The sequence below is a fragment of the Bidens hawaiensis genome, unplaced genomic scaffold (genome assembly GCF_021521415.1).
Source record: "Bidens hawaiensis isolate Kalapana, Puna unplaced genomic scaffold, B.hawaiensis_p1.1 tig00069164_1, whole genome shotgun sequence".
Taxonomy (NCBI): domain Eukaryota; kingdom Viridiplantae; phylum Streptophyta; class Magnoliopsida; order Asterales; family Asteraceae; genus Bidens; species Bidens hawaiensis.
In genome coordinates, this window is record NW_027506630.1 from 759 (window position 1) to 14,779 (window position 14,021).

Sequence of the window (14,021 nt, forward strand, 5' to 3'; positions counted from 1 at the left end):
ATAAAATTAAAACTAAAATATATGAGTTGCAATAAACAAAAAAAGACAAAATAAGTTAAAGGATAAATTCAAGAAATTAAAAACAACCATCATAAATATGAAATGTATGTAAATAAAAGCAAAACCGAAACTTAAAGTCTTCAAAAACACCACCAAAATGAAGTCTTAAAATATAAATAACACCGAACACACTCAGGTGTATTTATTATTAATTACTAAAACGTAAATAAAATAAAATCTTGAAGTCTTCAAAAACACCACCAAAATGAAGTCTTCAAGTCACTTCTCGACCTTCGGAGTAAGAAATTTAACACCGTCCTTGCTTGATCCAACAACGCTAACCAACTCATAATCATCTTGAACATCGCTTATCTTAGACTTAGTAGAAGAAAATCCCGATGGTTGATCACCCTCAAAAACATCCACAAGCTTACGCTTCAGTTTGTCATCTGAATCACTACTTGACATTTTGATCTCATTCACTTCATCATCAACCAAACGATAAGAAACTGGAGTCTTGTTATCCCCAAACTCAGAAATCTGTCAAAAAATAAGGTGTAAACAATATAAAAACAAACCAAAAATCTCAAATAATGTAAAGTATATAGAAGTGGAAAAAACTTTTAAAGAAGCAGAATTTGTAGACTGAAGATCAGTTAAAGAATTTCCAAAAGTTAGGGATCCAGAATCAGAAGGCTACAAAATATAATAAAAATAATTAAAACATAACGCAATAATGTAGTTGATACAAGTTAAAGTCATATGAATTTACCACTATAAACTCAGGCATTAGTCTTTTCTCAATAGCATAAATTATTTCTTGATCGTCTGTTAGCTTTGATATACCGTATACCTCAACATTATTCCTAAAATTGAAATCGGCAATCTCAACTTTAAAAGAAAACTTCTTTTCTAACAAACAGTTCAACTCCGTGGGAAATCCACTATGCCCAACATCATCCTAAAAATTTATAATATAAACATGTGTTACATAAACAGTGTTTTATATAAATAAAACATTAAGCAGTAGAATATGAATACATAAAAACATAACCTCATCTTTAGTAGCAAGCAATTCAGATGTTGTTTTGTTGATAATAAGTTTGGCATCCCGATCAAAAAGGGTCAACGAAACAACACCACTGCCATCTTGAACTCTTAGCTTAATCTTAAACCTGAAATATTTTTTTTAATCAACAACATAGCAACATTTATTATTAAAAAATATTACATATACAATATAAAATATACCTAGGAGTAGGTGTAACACTCAAAGTGTTACATCTCTGATTCTTGCATTCATAAACATCTTCGCCTTCCACCACAGTCACGATCACCTTACGACTACAACTATTGCAACCGACATAGTACCATTTTGAATCCGGACAAACCGCCTTTATGGTCCCGAGTACTATAATACTCTTTGCTGAAATAAATCAATAAAAAAAGATAACATAACGTTATGTTAAAAGATATAAATTATAATTAGATATTATTATAAAAATATACCTGCAATATAGTGCAAATTTCACAAATATTGAAAAATGATGTAGCCATCAGAAACTCTTCATCAAGAGTAGACATCAACTTTACAGGAATCGGCCTACAAACAACACCATCAACATTGAACTCTAAAAATTCAAACAAACTGCAAAACAAATTTATAAGGATTTAGAAATGCAAAGGAAATAATTATTGAATAAACAAATAAAGAGATATATTAATAATATTACCGTGTTTTATAATCTTCAATCTCAGAAATACTATCATTGAGGAACACACGAGTAACATCAGAACCGTAGGAATTAGACACATACGGTTTCTCTAAAAATTTAAACACAAGATAGTCATTATGATATTAAAATAAGAAAGTCTCCAATAAAAATTAATTAGATATTAAAAATAAAAAGCAAACCTTTATGGTATTTAACTCCACCAAATTGCATGAGAATAATCATATGTGATTCATCAAAATGGTCAACAACATACTTAGAGAACTGTGATACGTAATCACCCCAAAGAGTAACGTAAACACTGTCACCGCTGTAAAAATCACAAATATTATAACAAAAATTTTATAGTGTTTCACAATTAAGAAATATTAATACAAACTGACATATAAATTAATGAAATACATCTACCTGATATCAGAAACCTCCATAGTTAATCTTGCATTTCTTTTTACATCTCTCAGATTAGAATTGTTATCTTTAAAAACATGAACAACATGTCCAGTTATGTCTGGAAGACATGGGATTAAAGAATTAGAATTACAAAAAATGTTAATAAATAAAAATAAATAAACTACTTAAATACTACCTATAGTTGCTTTCAACGGGATCTCTTTATAAATAACTGACTTGAATGAGTAAAACTTAAAACCGAATGTAGGACCATCAAACTGGCTACAAGGATTAACATGGGTACTGGAGTTTAACACTAACTTATTAGGGCAGTCGATAACCTTGTAATTAGACGCATTAGATCCAAGGCTAGGGTTGACTATAGTTAGTGTAGGATTCTCGTTTAAATAACGTTTAAAACGGAATATATCTTGTTTAAATACTGTAGACTGCATTCGGCTACCCTGGATTTTTTAAAAAAACAAACAACAAATTAGGAAATATAACAAAAAAGGACAAAAAAATAATAAACATAAATGGTAAAACTAAACATTACCGATTCATCCATAAAAACCATCTCAATCAGGAAATCTTCATTAGGTTTAATGTTATCCTTGACACTCCAAACCTTCAACACTGTTACCTTAATGGTAGATGGAGTAGATCTAAGAACATCAATCTCGTGTAACATAGTAAACTTCTGGGACTCCATTGACCTTAAGAAATAAGAACACAATGAATTAGTAACGTATAATGAATGAAAAATGTGAAAGATAAATCAAAAAATATTAAAAGAAAACTGACATTAACTTGTATGAAGAAAAACAATGGAGGTTATAATTGTTCTAGGTGATTAGAAAGCTTAATAAATGAACGAATATATAGTGTAAATTATTGAGTTATTTATGTTAAATTGAATATAAATAGAAAGGATTTCGAATAATGGGAAAATATAATTCTTGGCATGATATAACAATTCAAGGACATTATTATTTTGACTAATGTGTTTTGGACTAAATTTAAACTTGATTTCACATATATTGTTTAAATCAAATAAAATATATTAAATAATATGTAAAATTTGAATTGCATAGAATAATATAAGTTTAAACAGAGAATGAGAATTAATGTAATTTGAATCAGTTTTGACTAACTTATGATGTTTCGTGGAATTGATTTTAGGAATTAATGTCCTTGAATTGTTAGTTAGAAACAAAAAAAAGAAAATATGTTAAATAGGAAACAATTCATTTTTGACGGTATATTAAACGAATACAAAGGAAACTTGTTAGTCAAACAATTAATATTGATATTTATTATAAATTAAAATTATAATTCAAATCATATACCAAAAATGTATACAGATACAATAGATACATTCTATAACCTGATTTACTTATTTATAATTGGTAAAGTTGTTAGTCCGTATTATGTATTATTATTTATAGATTAAGAACATTTAACTTTAAATAAATTATTATGATTTGAATTATGGAATTTATTATTTATAGATTTATGATTAAATTTGAAAAAAGAGTAATAATTTTAACTTAATTTTAATTTAATTTTTATTTCGTTATAATTACAAATTAGGAAATACTTAATTGAGGAAAGTCAATGTATAATATTATTTTATTAGGGTTTAAATTCTATAATTAGAATTTTATTATAGATGGTAGTGACAAAATTTAGGAAATAATTAATTGAGGAAAGTCAACGTATAAAACCGAATTCGGTTATGTCAACAAATTAGGAAAGTCATACTAAATAATTAGAATTAATGAAATAGTTAATGGTGTAAAATTTATTATCAAAAACGAAAACAAATACTATTAACTTTTAATTATGATATATGAAATTGAAATATTGTAATACATGAATAAATTAAATCTATACATGAATGTTTAATAAAAATACAAATACTTCGGTCTTCATCAATAGTGATATTAGTATAGATGAGTCGAATAACAACCTGAAATAATAAAAATGAGAATTAATCATTATATTGTGGACTTTTAAAAAATAATTATAAAACGGAAAATATAAAACGTGTTACCCGGAAAAACGATATTCTCAGAATAGCCATGGTATACCGGAAAAGCGATAATAGTATAGATGAGTCGAACAATAACCTGAAATAATAAAAATGAAAATTAATAATTATATTATGGACTTTTAAACAATAATTAAAAAACAAAAAATTAAAAAGGTGTTACCGGGAAAACGATATTGTCATAATGACCATGGTATACCGCAAAAGCGATATTAGTATAGATGAGTCGAATAATATCCTGAAATAATAAATTAGACAATTAATATATATAATTATGGAGTTTTAAACAATAATTAAAAAGAAGGAAAATTTAAAAGGTGTTACCGGAAAAACGATATTGTAAGAATGGCCATGGTATTCCGGAAAAGAGAAAGAAACTTCTATTAATCATGAAAGTTCATATTTTGATTAATTAACAAAGTTAAATGAAGTATTGAAACAAATATAAAAAAATCATCGTTATAAACATGATAGGAAAAATAAACCGGCAACACTTACCGGAAAAACTTAAAACGTCCACATATCACCTTCATGACCGTGTATCATGTCACCAACCTAAACTGATTTTTTGAAATCAGTTATATCTGAAAATAAACATATAAAACTTATAAGAAAGAATAACCGAAAAATTAATAAGGTTGCCGGAAATTAATTTATTGTAGTTTACCTTGGACCGGAAATATTAAGCAGAAATAAGAGGCTAAGAGCGGCCATTAGGGTTTGTGAAAAGTGTAAGCAGAAGAATTTAGACTTAAATACAGTATTTGAATTTATGGGTTAATGGGTTAATGGATAATGAAGACCCGCGAGAAATTAAGCTAATATGGGTTAATGGGTTAAATGTGGTTTAATTGCTGAGTTGGAATGATTAAGTAAGGAAATGGATGACATAGAGGTGAGGTGGCATCCTATTTGAACACCCTAGAATTGTGCCATGTGGAAATTGTGTCCTACTTTAATAGTATTTATAGATGATAATTGCTTTTAATTAGGTGAACTTTCTAATCAATTGTAATTATCTCTAGTTGACTAGATCTCTAACATAATTAGATGATATGATTTGATTACGTTTCATTTGTAGTTCTCTTAATTATATTTTTATTATGACAGATTACTCCAGGATACGACGTCTCGGGCGTCGTTGTGAAGGTTGGAAGTCAAGTAAAAACACTTAAAGAAGGAGATGAAGTATATGGAGATATAAATGAGAAGGCTCTTGATGGACCAAACAACTTGGAACATTAGCTGAGTACACAGCTGTTGAAGAAAAACTATTAGCATTAAAATCAAAGAATCTGGATTTTGTACAAGCTGCCGCTTTGCCTCTCGCAATTGAGACCGCTTATGAAGGTCTAGAAAGGGCTAAGTTTAGTGAAGGCAAAACAATCCTTGTGTTGAATGGTGCTGGTGGAGTTGGATCGTTCGTAATTCAGGTATTTTAATTCGTTAAGACTGTGTATATTATATTAACAGAATGCATAAGTTGTTAGCTAATCATAGCCATAAGTTGTTGATCATACAGCTTGCGAAACATGTGTTTGGTGCTTCAAAAGTAGCAGCCACATCTAGTACTGGAAAACTCGAGTTGCTTAAGAGTCTAGGTGCCGATGTAGCAATCGACTACACGAAAGAAAATTTTGAAGATCTACCAGATAAATATGACGTTGTCTATGATGCAATTGGTAAGTATATTATTAGACACGTCGACAATTTTGGCTCATTTACTTATCATGGTATATTCGGTTTTTGATTTAGTTTATGACAAACAAGTTAAATAAAAAAAATGGGATTGTTACCAATATTCTAAAATGTAAATCCATTTCAATCAACTTGATGTGTCTCATGGTTGTTAAGACTGGCAAATAATGAGTGAAAGCATCTTTAAATAAAAAATAAACAAACTTTAATCATGTTTAAACACTAATTATTTATTTTAAGAATGTCTTTTAGGGAAAAAAAACCATTACCGAAAACAACATATTTAGGATTCATAAAGATATGTTTGCTTGTTCACTTACAAGGATGATATAATGTTGTAGGACTCCCGGAGAAAGCAGTGAAGGCGGTTAACGAAACTGGTGCCACGGTGTCTATAACCGGACCAATTCCACCACCTGGGTTCGGCTTTGTTCTCACATCTGATGGATCCATTTTGACGAAACTAAACCCTTATCTTGAAAGTGGAAAGATCAAAGTGATAATTGACCCTAAAAGTCCATTCCCATTTGACCAAGTTAAGGAAGCTTATGCTTACCTTGAGACCAGCCGGGCTACCGGGAAGGTAGTTATACACCCGATTCCTTAAGGTTTGATTCGGATTCCAACGTATGGTTTATTCGAACACCATTAAAATAGCATGGGTTGCTTTGTGAAATAGTTGGAATAATAATATGGTGTGCAAAGAGTGTTGGTTATAATATTTGATAAATGTGGTTTCTGTTTTATAATCTCATGCTTTATAAATGTTGCTATATATTATCTTTGGCCTATACTTTTTATTTTATAGAAATGAGTCTTTCTTACCACAAAAGTAATTTTATATACCAAAACTAATAAACTACTACAAGTAGTTGTATCACTTGTGTGCAGTGTTTATAAAACATAATGAGAGAGCACATTTACATGTTTGTATACATGTATTACATTTAACAATTTATGGATGTTTTACATAAATCTTATAATGCTATACTTCAAATTAACTTCGTATTAAAAAAACCCCGACAAAAATAACAAGAAAAGCAAAATGCACCTCTCTAAAGACTCGGGGTGTCACTCCGAAGGAAATAGAAACCGACTGTGCCACCCACATTCCTTGTATGTATCGGCTTCCACCATATATTTGTAGCTTTATAAAGTACATTCCTTGTATGTACTCGGGGCCTCACTCGTGTTAGTTCACGTGATTGCTGCTGCTCAGTTTTGGATTTAGGTTTGCTTATTACGGAGTATTTAGTAATTCAACACGAATTGTTATACAGACCTATGGTTGGGTCGGTTTAGAAGCCGGTTTTGGCCCAAACTTAAATATAGTTTGCAGTGTTGATTGAATATGTCTTATAGTGTTTGTAGAAAATATAATATGTTATCTTTACAATGATTTGAGTCATTTTCACATGATATATTTATTCCCCCATCATATTAAGCTTTTACTAGAAAACAAACAAGATAACATATATGTTTGTATTATTTTCACACTTTTTGTTAATACAGCTTGCAAAGCATGTGTTTGGTGCTTCAAAAGTAGCAGCCACATCTAGTACCGGAAAACTCGAGTTGCTTAAGAGTCTAGGGGCCGATGTAGCAATCGACTACACGAAAGAGAATGTTGAAGATCTACCGGATAAATATGACGTTGTGTATGATGCAATTGGTAAGAATAATACCAAAAAGGTTAATTAAAAGTGGATATATTCGGTGTATGTTTTAGTTTAAATACTTTTTATTTATTTAAAAAGGTATTTTAAAAATGTGTTTTGGGCCACCCCATTCTATTTGATCATTGCCAAAGCCTAAGCCCAAAAATCATTTAACTCATGAAACCTTGTAAAAGATTTCATTTAAAAAAATTATATTATTACTAAAATGATGTAGATTTAAAATCATAGTCGAAACAACTATTTAATTATTTATGTACTATTGTTTGTTGAAGTACAAGGATGATACAATGTTGTAGGACAACCGGAGAGAGCGGTGAAGGTTGTTAATGAAACTGGTGTTGCAGTGTTTATAACCGGACCAATTCCAACACCGGGGTTCTACTTCGTTCTCACATCTAGTGGTACCTTTTTGAAAAAACTAAGCCCTTACCTAGAAAGTGGAAAGATCAAAGTGTTATTTGACCCTAAAAGTCCATTCTCTTTTGACAAAGTTAATGAAGCTTATGCATACTGAAGGGGTATGCACCCGCCTTAACATCGAGCGGGGCGGGTCAACCCACAAGATATAGACAAGAGGCTTGAAATCAGGATGTCATGAAGACACAAAGCCAAAACCTATGCGCGTGGCGCATATCACATATGCTCACGCATATCACATATGCTCACGCATCACATATGCTCACGCATATCACATCTGCGCGTGGCGCATATCACATATGCTCACGCATATTACATATGCTTACGCATATCACATGCTCACGCATATCATATCTGCGCATGAAACATCTGCGCGTGAGAATAAAGAGAAGACCTTGCGCATCCCCGGGATAGGCGCATAAAGGACAACACAACAAATGAGACAATAGTCTAATCCAAATCAGGATAAGGACAACCATGATTGTACTCATCAGACAACCTTCCAGAAGGTATCTTTTAAGGAATAAAGAATGTGCTGATGTTGACAGCTGCCAATGAAGGGTGGACAACTCAGCAAAACCCATGTGCCACCACGTGATGGCACATGGGTCAGGTAAAATACCTTGGTCAGAGAATAATCAATGAAAAAGCACCAGGTGTCCTAAGTACACGTGGCGCGAAGCAATAGGAGGAGGCCAAAAAGGCCCTAATTGGGTCTGAGCCCAATCATTGGAAACCCTAATACTATAAATACCACACCACCTCCACAGTTGGGGTCAAGCAAGAAATATATTCTGAATCCTTTACTCATTTTCACATTCTTATCTTCTCCTGCAATATCTTATTCTCACACCGGAGGGTTACCCCAAAGAGGACCCCTCTGTCCCTTTCTGAGGGGTAAGCTCACGGTGCTGTTCGTTTTGTAGGTGGAAGAACTCGTATCTCGGAAAATCATCGGTGATATAGCACACTCATACCCGAGGAACGTAGATCGAATACAAGTAAGTCGATCCACGCTTCTTCATTGGCGCCATCACCTGTTACAACGGCAACAAAACCACTACTGCATCAATTTTCTCTCTGAAAATCTTCACCATGGTTTCCGGTGTTCAAAACAACGATCAAGTTCTGGAGGATAATGAGGTTGAGGATGTTAATGAGGGACATCAGGTTCTAAGGGCGTCGCGTGACACTGCGCGCACCACCAGTAACCATCCCTTCAACACAACACCTCATGATCAAACTGAAACTTCTCCAGACGATCTCACGTTCCAAAATCTGACTTGTACAAAACAAAAAGGACCAATGGACCCGGAAGTTGAAACCAATGACCCTAAAGAATGGCTCATAAACGAACAACGGCGTCTAATGGACAAATACAATGAGTTGGTAAAACACAAAAAGTTAGCCGATTTAACACAAAGGCTCGCATTTGATAAACAAACCATTCAGGGAACAGCAAAAAAGAAGTGCGCGCTGGAAGACGGTCATTCTGTTCACACCGAACAAGCTAATATTAGTGATGAGGAAGAGGTGCACAGCATGAAGAAGACGCGAGATACTCATGCAGGAGGTTCACAGCTTCGGGCACACATGCACATAGCACCTGGAGCCAAAGCTGATATGGATTTATACACACCATACAACCCACAAGCGAAAGCGCAAGTGGGCGTAACCACACCATATAGGCCAGCCATCTTGGTAAAACATTCAAAATTCACTGAGCGCATTGCGAAGGCTCCCATTCAACACAAAACCAAGATGCCAAGTGGTTTAGGCAAGTACGATGGTACAACAGATCCAGATGATTTCTTACAAGGTTTTTATAACACTGGAAACTTAGAAAGCTGGACGATGCCAACATGGTGTCACATGTTTGCTCGCTGCCTCACGGGTGCAGCGCGTGTCTGGTTCGAAAGCTTGCCGACAGGACAAATCGATGGGTTCGAAGAGCTATTGGAAAAGTTCCAGGCTCACTTTATACAGCAGCGCAGAGACACGCGCGACCCCGATGACATCATGCACTGCGTACGCAGAAATGATGAAACCATTGAAGACTACATAACTCGTTTCAATCAGGAATCTCTTGCAATTGGAGGCATCACTGACCAACTCTTGCACGTGGCCTTTATACAAGGTGCGCGCAGTGATCAACTCCGCAGAGCTCTCGTGAGCAGAGAAGGCATGCCAACCACTTGGGCTAAGCTTATGGAAGCATCGCGAGTCTTCGCGCGAAATGAAAAACAAATTGCCCAAGACAGAGCAAGAGATAAAGGGCATCGAACAGAAGCACCACGCAACAATGAAAGGAGGGGCAAACAAAACTCCGTATGGTCCAGGTTGCAACAAACCAATTATTCTCCCGCAGAAAAGCAAGCGCAACAAAGTTCACCCCCACCCCAAAAAGACATTCTTAATCGCGGAGAAGGTGACAAGAAGGAAGGTGGCAGAGAGCCTAACAGACCTCTACCAAGAATATGGACTCCCCTCACCAAAACGCCTTCGCAAGTGTTAAGCACAGAGAATGTCCAGTTTAAAAGCCCCAGGCCATTACTCCATAAGGGACCACCGAACAGTGGCAAATATTGTGAATTTCACAAATCCACAGGGCAAAACACCGATGCATGCCATCATTTGAAGGATGCAATCGAAAAGGATGTGAAATCAGGCAAGTTGGCTCACCTGGTAAAAAATCCAAGACCAGAGAATGAACAACCAGACGGAGCCTCAGCCAGTAAAAAATTCAAAAGAATCTGTGTAGCTGAAGGAGGAAAGCAAGGGCAAAGATCGAGGAAGAGAAACGCGCAAATCCAAGGGGATTGACGCGAGCAACAAGTAATCTTTCCAAGAATCAGAGGAGGCCCGTCTATCAGCAGTCCTCTAGTCATCACTGCACACATCGCTCATTATGAGGTGTCAAGAGTCCTGGTGGACACCGGTAGTGAGTCAGACATCATGTATGAGCAATGTTTCAGGAAGTTGGATCCAGAAGACCAAGCAAGGCTCGAAGTTGTGAGTGCACCAATCTCGGGTGTCTCAAACGAAATTATTCACCCCCTAGGTCAGATACAATTCGAACTAACTATGGGGGATGAGAAGCACAAGCGAGCTGAAATTGTCAACTTCCTGGTCTTGCCCACCACTTCATGCCATAGTATGATCTTGGGTAGAGGAACGATTGCCCAATTCAACGCCATACCGTCACCAGCGCATGGCGCGTTGGGGTTCCCAACACCAACAGGAGTAACATTTGTGTATCGAGATCATTTATGCGCAGTAACAAGTATACCTCGAGAAGGGAGAATGAAGCTTCCAGTGGCAAACAACGCGCCAGAGGAATGGATTCTCAACCCAAAATTCCCAGAACAGACAATCACAATCGGAGCTAGGATATCAGATGACACAAGAGTGAGAATGAAAAGATTGCTCACAACGTATATGTCAGTCTTCGCGTGGCAACATTCTGATATGACTGGGGTTCCGCGAGACCTGGCGCAGCACTCTCTCAACACATTCAACTCTGTAGAGCCAATTGCTCAAAAGAAAAGAGTCACGGGAGACGAGAAGGCAAAGGCCATGAATGAGCAAGTAGAAGATCTACTGAGCGCGAATATCATTCGCCCAATACGATACCAAACATGGGTAGCCAATCCTGTGATGGTAAGGAAGAGCAATGGGTCATGGAGAATGTGTATTGATTTCAAGGACCTCAACAAGGCGTGTCCAAAAGATTGTTACCCCCTCCCAAACATTGACATGAAAGTGGACTCTGTGGTGCCATTTAAGCTCAAATGTTTCCTGGATGCCTATAAGGGCTATCACCAAATTCAAATGGCACCACAGGATGAAGACAAGACTGCTTTCAGAACTGACAAGGGTGTTTTCTGTTACACAAAAATGCCCTTTGGTTTGAAGAATGCAGGAGCCACTTACCAAAGACTCATGGACGCAATTTTCAACGAGCAGATTGGAAAAAACTTAGAAGTCTACGTGGATGATTTGGTGATTAAAAGCAGGGAGGAAAAACAAATGCTCAAAGACATCGAAGAAACCCTTCGGCGCCTAAAGGAAGTAAACATGAAGCTCAACCCGAGCAAATGCACATTCGGTGTGGAAGAAGGGAAATTTCTCGGCGTAATGGTCACCAAGGATGGTTTCAAGGTGAACCCAGAAAAGGTGGAGGCTATCCTCGGCATGCCCTCACCATCCACCATGAAGGAAGTTCAAAAGTTGAATGGTAGATTGGTATCAATTAACAGGTTTATAGCAAACCATGCAAGCAAATCAACCACATTCATTAACACATTGAGAAATTGCTTAAAGAAAAGCCAATTCAAGTGGACGCCTGAGGCCGAGCAAGCTTTCAATGAGATAAAGGAATGTCTGATAAATCTGCCTGCGCTCACAGCTCCACTACCTGGTGAAACTTTAACGTTGTACCTGTCAGCAGGAGAGCGCGCCATTGGCGCAGTATTATTGGTGGATCGCAAGGGAATCCAAACACCAATTTATTATGTAAGTCGGGTGCTGACAGATCCTGAGACGCGCTACACCATCATAGAAAAGTTAGTTTTATCACTAACGCATGCGTCGCGCAAGCTTCACAGATATTTCAATGGTCATCCTATTGAAGTCCTGACTGATTACAACATCCAGCAAGTCTTGCGACGTCCCGCGCTCTCAGGAAGGCTGACAAAATGGGCGCTGGAATTAGGGGAGCACACGATCACCTATAAGCCCCGTCCAGCAATCAAGGGACAAGTCTTAGCTGATTTCATCGCAGAAATCCCTGAAGGAAAAGTCGAAGAGGCTCAGCGCGAAGTAGACCCCCCGCAAGCCAATAATGAAGAAAACGTTTGGAGATTATTCACTGATGGAGCTTCAAACAACGAAGGGTCCAGCGCAGGCCTCAAACTGGTGGATCCAGAAAATCATGAGTATACTTACGCAATCAGGTTGGATTTCAAGAGCACCAACAATGAAGCTGAGTATGAAGCCCTGCTGGCTGGTTTGCGCATCGCGCGCAAGTTCGGAGTTAAAAAGCTAGAGGCTCATGTAGATTCATACCTGGTAGCAGCACAACTCAATGGCCTTTATGATGCCAAGGAGAACACCATGCCTCTGTATCTAGAGCAGGCGAAGAAACTCACCGAACAATTTGACTTTTTCAGAATCATACACATTCCGCGCAGTGAAAATAAGTCTGCCGACGCGCTAAGCAAAATGGCATCAACCAGCTTCGATCATTTTGGCAAAGATGTCAGGGTGGAAGTAATGAGCAACCCGTCAGTGGGAGCGAAGTCTGTTCTTGTAATTCATACAACACCTTCATCATGGATAACTCCAATAATGGAATTCTTGAAGGAGGGAAAGGTACCAGACGATCGCGCACAGGCGAGGAAGATAAGACACAAGTCGCAGAACTACGAACTGCTCGATGGTACGTTATATCGACGCTCTTATCTTGGACCACTCTTGAAATGCCTAGACGCTGAGGAAGCAAGCCATGTGATCAGAGAGATACACGAAGGAATCTGTGGAATACATGCTGGCCCGCGCATGGTGGTCGCCAAGGCAATGAACGCAGGTTACTATTGGCCAGGCATGTACTTGGACGCGTTAAAAAAGATCCAAAAATGCAAAGCGTGTCAGAGCTATGCGCCAAATACCATGCGACCAAAGAACAACTTGATTCCGGTGACCTCTGCATGGCCTTTCCACAAGTGGGCAATCGATATTGTGGGTCCCTTGCCGCAAGCGCCAGGGCGAGTAAAGTTTTTGGTAGTGGCAGTAGACTATTTCACAAAATGGGTTGAAGCCAAGCCACTGGCAAAAATCACAGCCGAGGCAATGAAGCAATTTATTTGGAGCCACATCATATGCCGTTTTGGCCTGCCCATGGAAATCGTGAGCGACAATGGCAAACAATTCACTGACAGGAAGATATCCAGTTGGCTCAAGGAATTGCGCATCAACCAGGTCTTCACTTCAGTATACCACCCTCAAGGGAATGGCCAAGTGGAACGCGCGAACCAGAGCTTGCTGAATGGG

General features: G+C 36.9%; 1 protein-coding gene and 2 pseudogenes across 3 annotated transcripts; 2 read left to right on the top strand and 1 right to left on the bottom strand.

The window, feature by feature from the left end:
• Window positions 1-279: 279 nt before the first annotated feature.
• LOC143618319 (replication protein A 70 kDa DNA-binding subunit A-like) lies at window positions 280-4,529 on the bottom strand. The gene is made up of 14 exons (XM_077090581.1): window positions 4,501-4,529; window positions 4,340-4,414; window positions 4,217-4,255; window positions 2,680-2,839; window positions 2,320-2,587; window positions 2,142-2,241; window positions 1,916-2,043; window positions 1,734-1,824; window positions 1,510-1,648; window positions 1,252-1,421; window positions 1,055-1,175; window positions 773-961; window positions 622-696; window positions 280-540 (listed from the first exon to the last, which is right to left on the bottom strand). Exons 1-14 carry the CDS (start codon window positions 4,527-4,529, stop codon window positions 280-282), a joined length of 1,845 nt encoding a protein of 614 aa, XP_076946696.1.
• Window positions 4,530-5,056: 527 nt separating this feature from the next.
• On the top strand, window positions 5,057-6,539 carry LOC143618320 (2-methylene-furan-3-one reductase-like; annotated as a pseudogene). The gene is made up of 4 exons (XR_013150986.1): window positions 5,057-5,071; window positions 5,287-5,609; window positions 5,699-5,858; window positions 6,216-6,539. The product of XR_013150986.1 is annotated as a 2-methylene-furan-3-one reductase-like (transcript).
• A 779-nt stretch (window positions 6,540-7,318) lies between these two features.
• On the top strand, window positions 7,319-8,067 carry LOC143618321 (2-methylene-furan-3-one reductase pseudogene; annotated as a pseudogene). Its single transcript, XR_013150987.1, has 2 exons — window positions 7,319-7,546; window positions 7,850-8,067. The product of XR_013150987.1 is annotated as a 2-methylene-furan-3-one reductase pseudogene (transcript).
• Window positions 8,068-14,021: the final 5,954 nt, after the last annotated feature.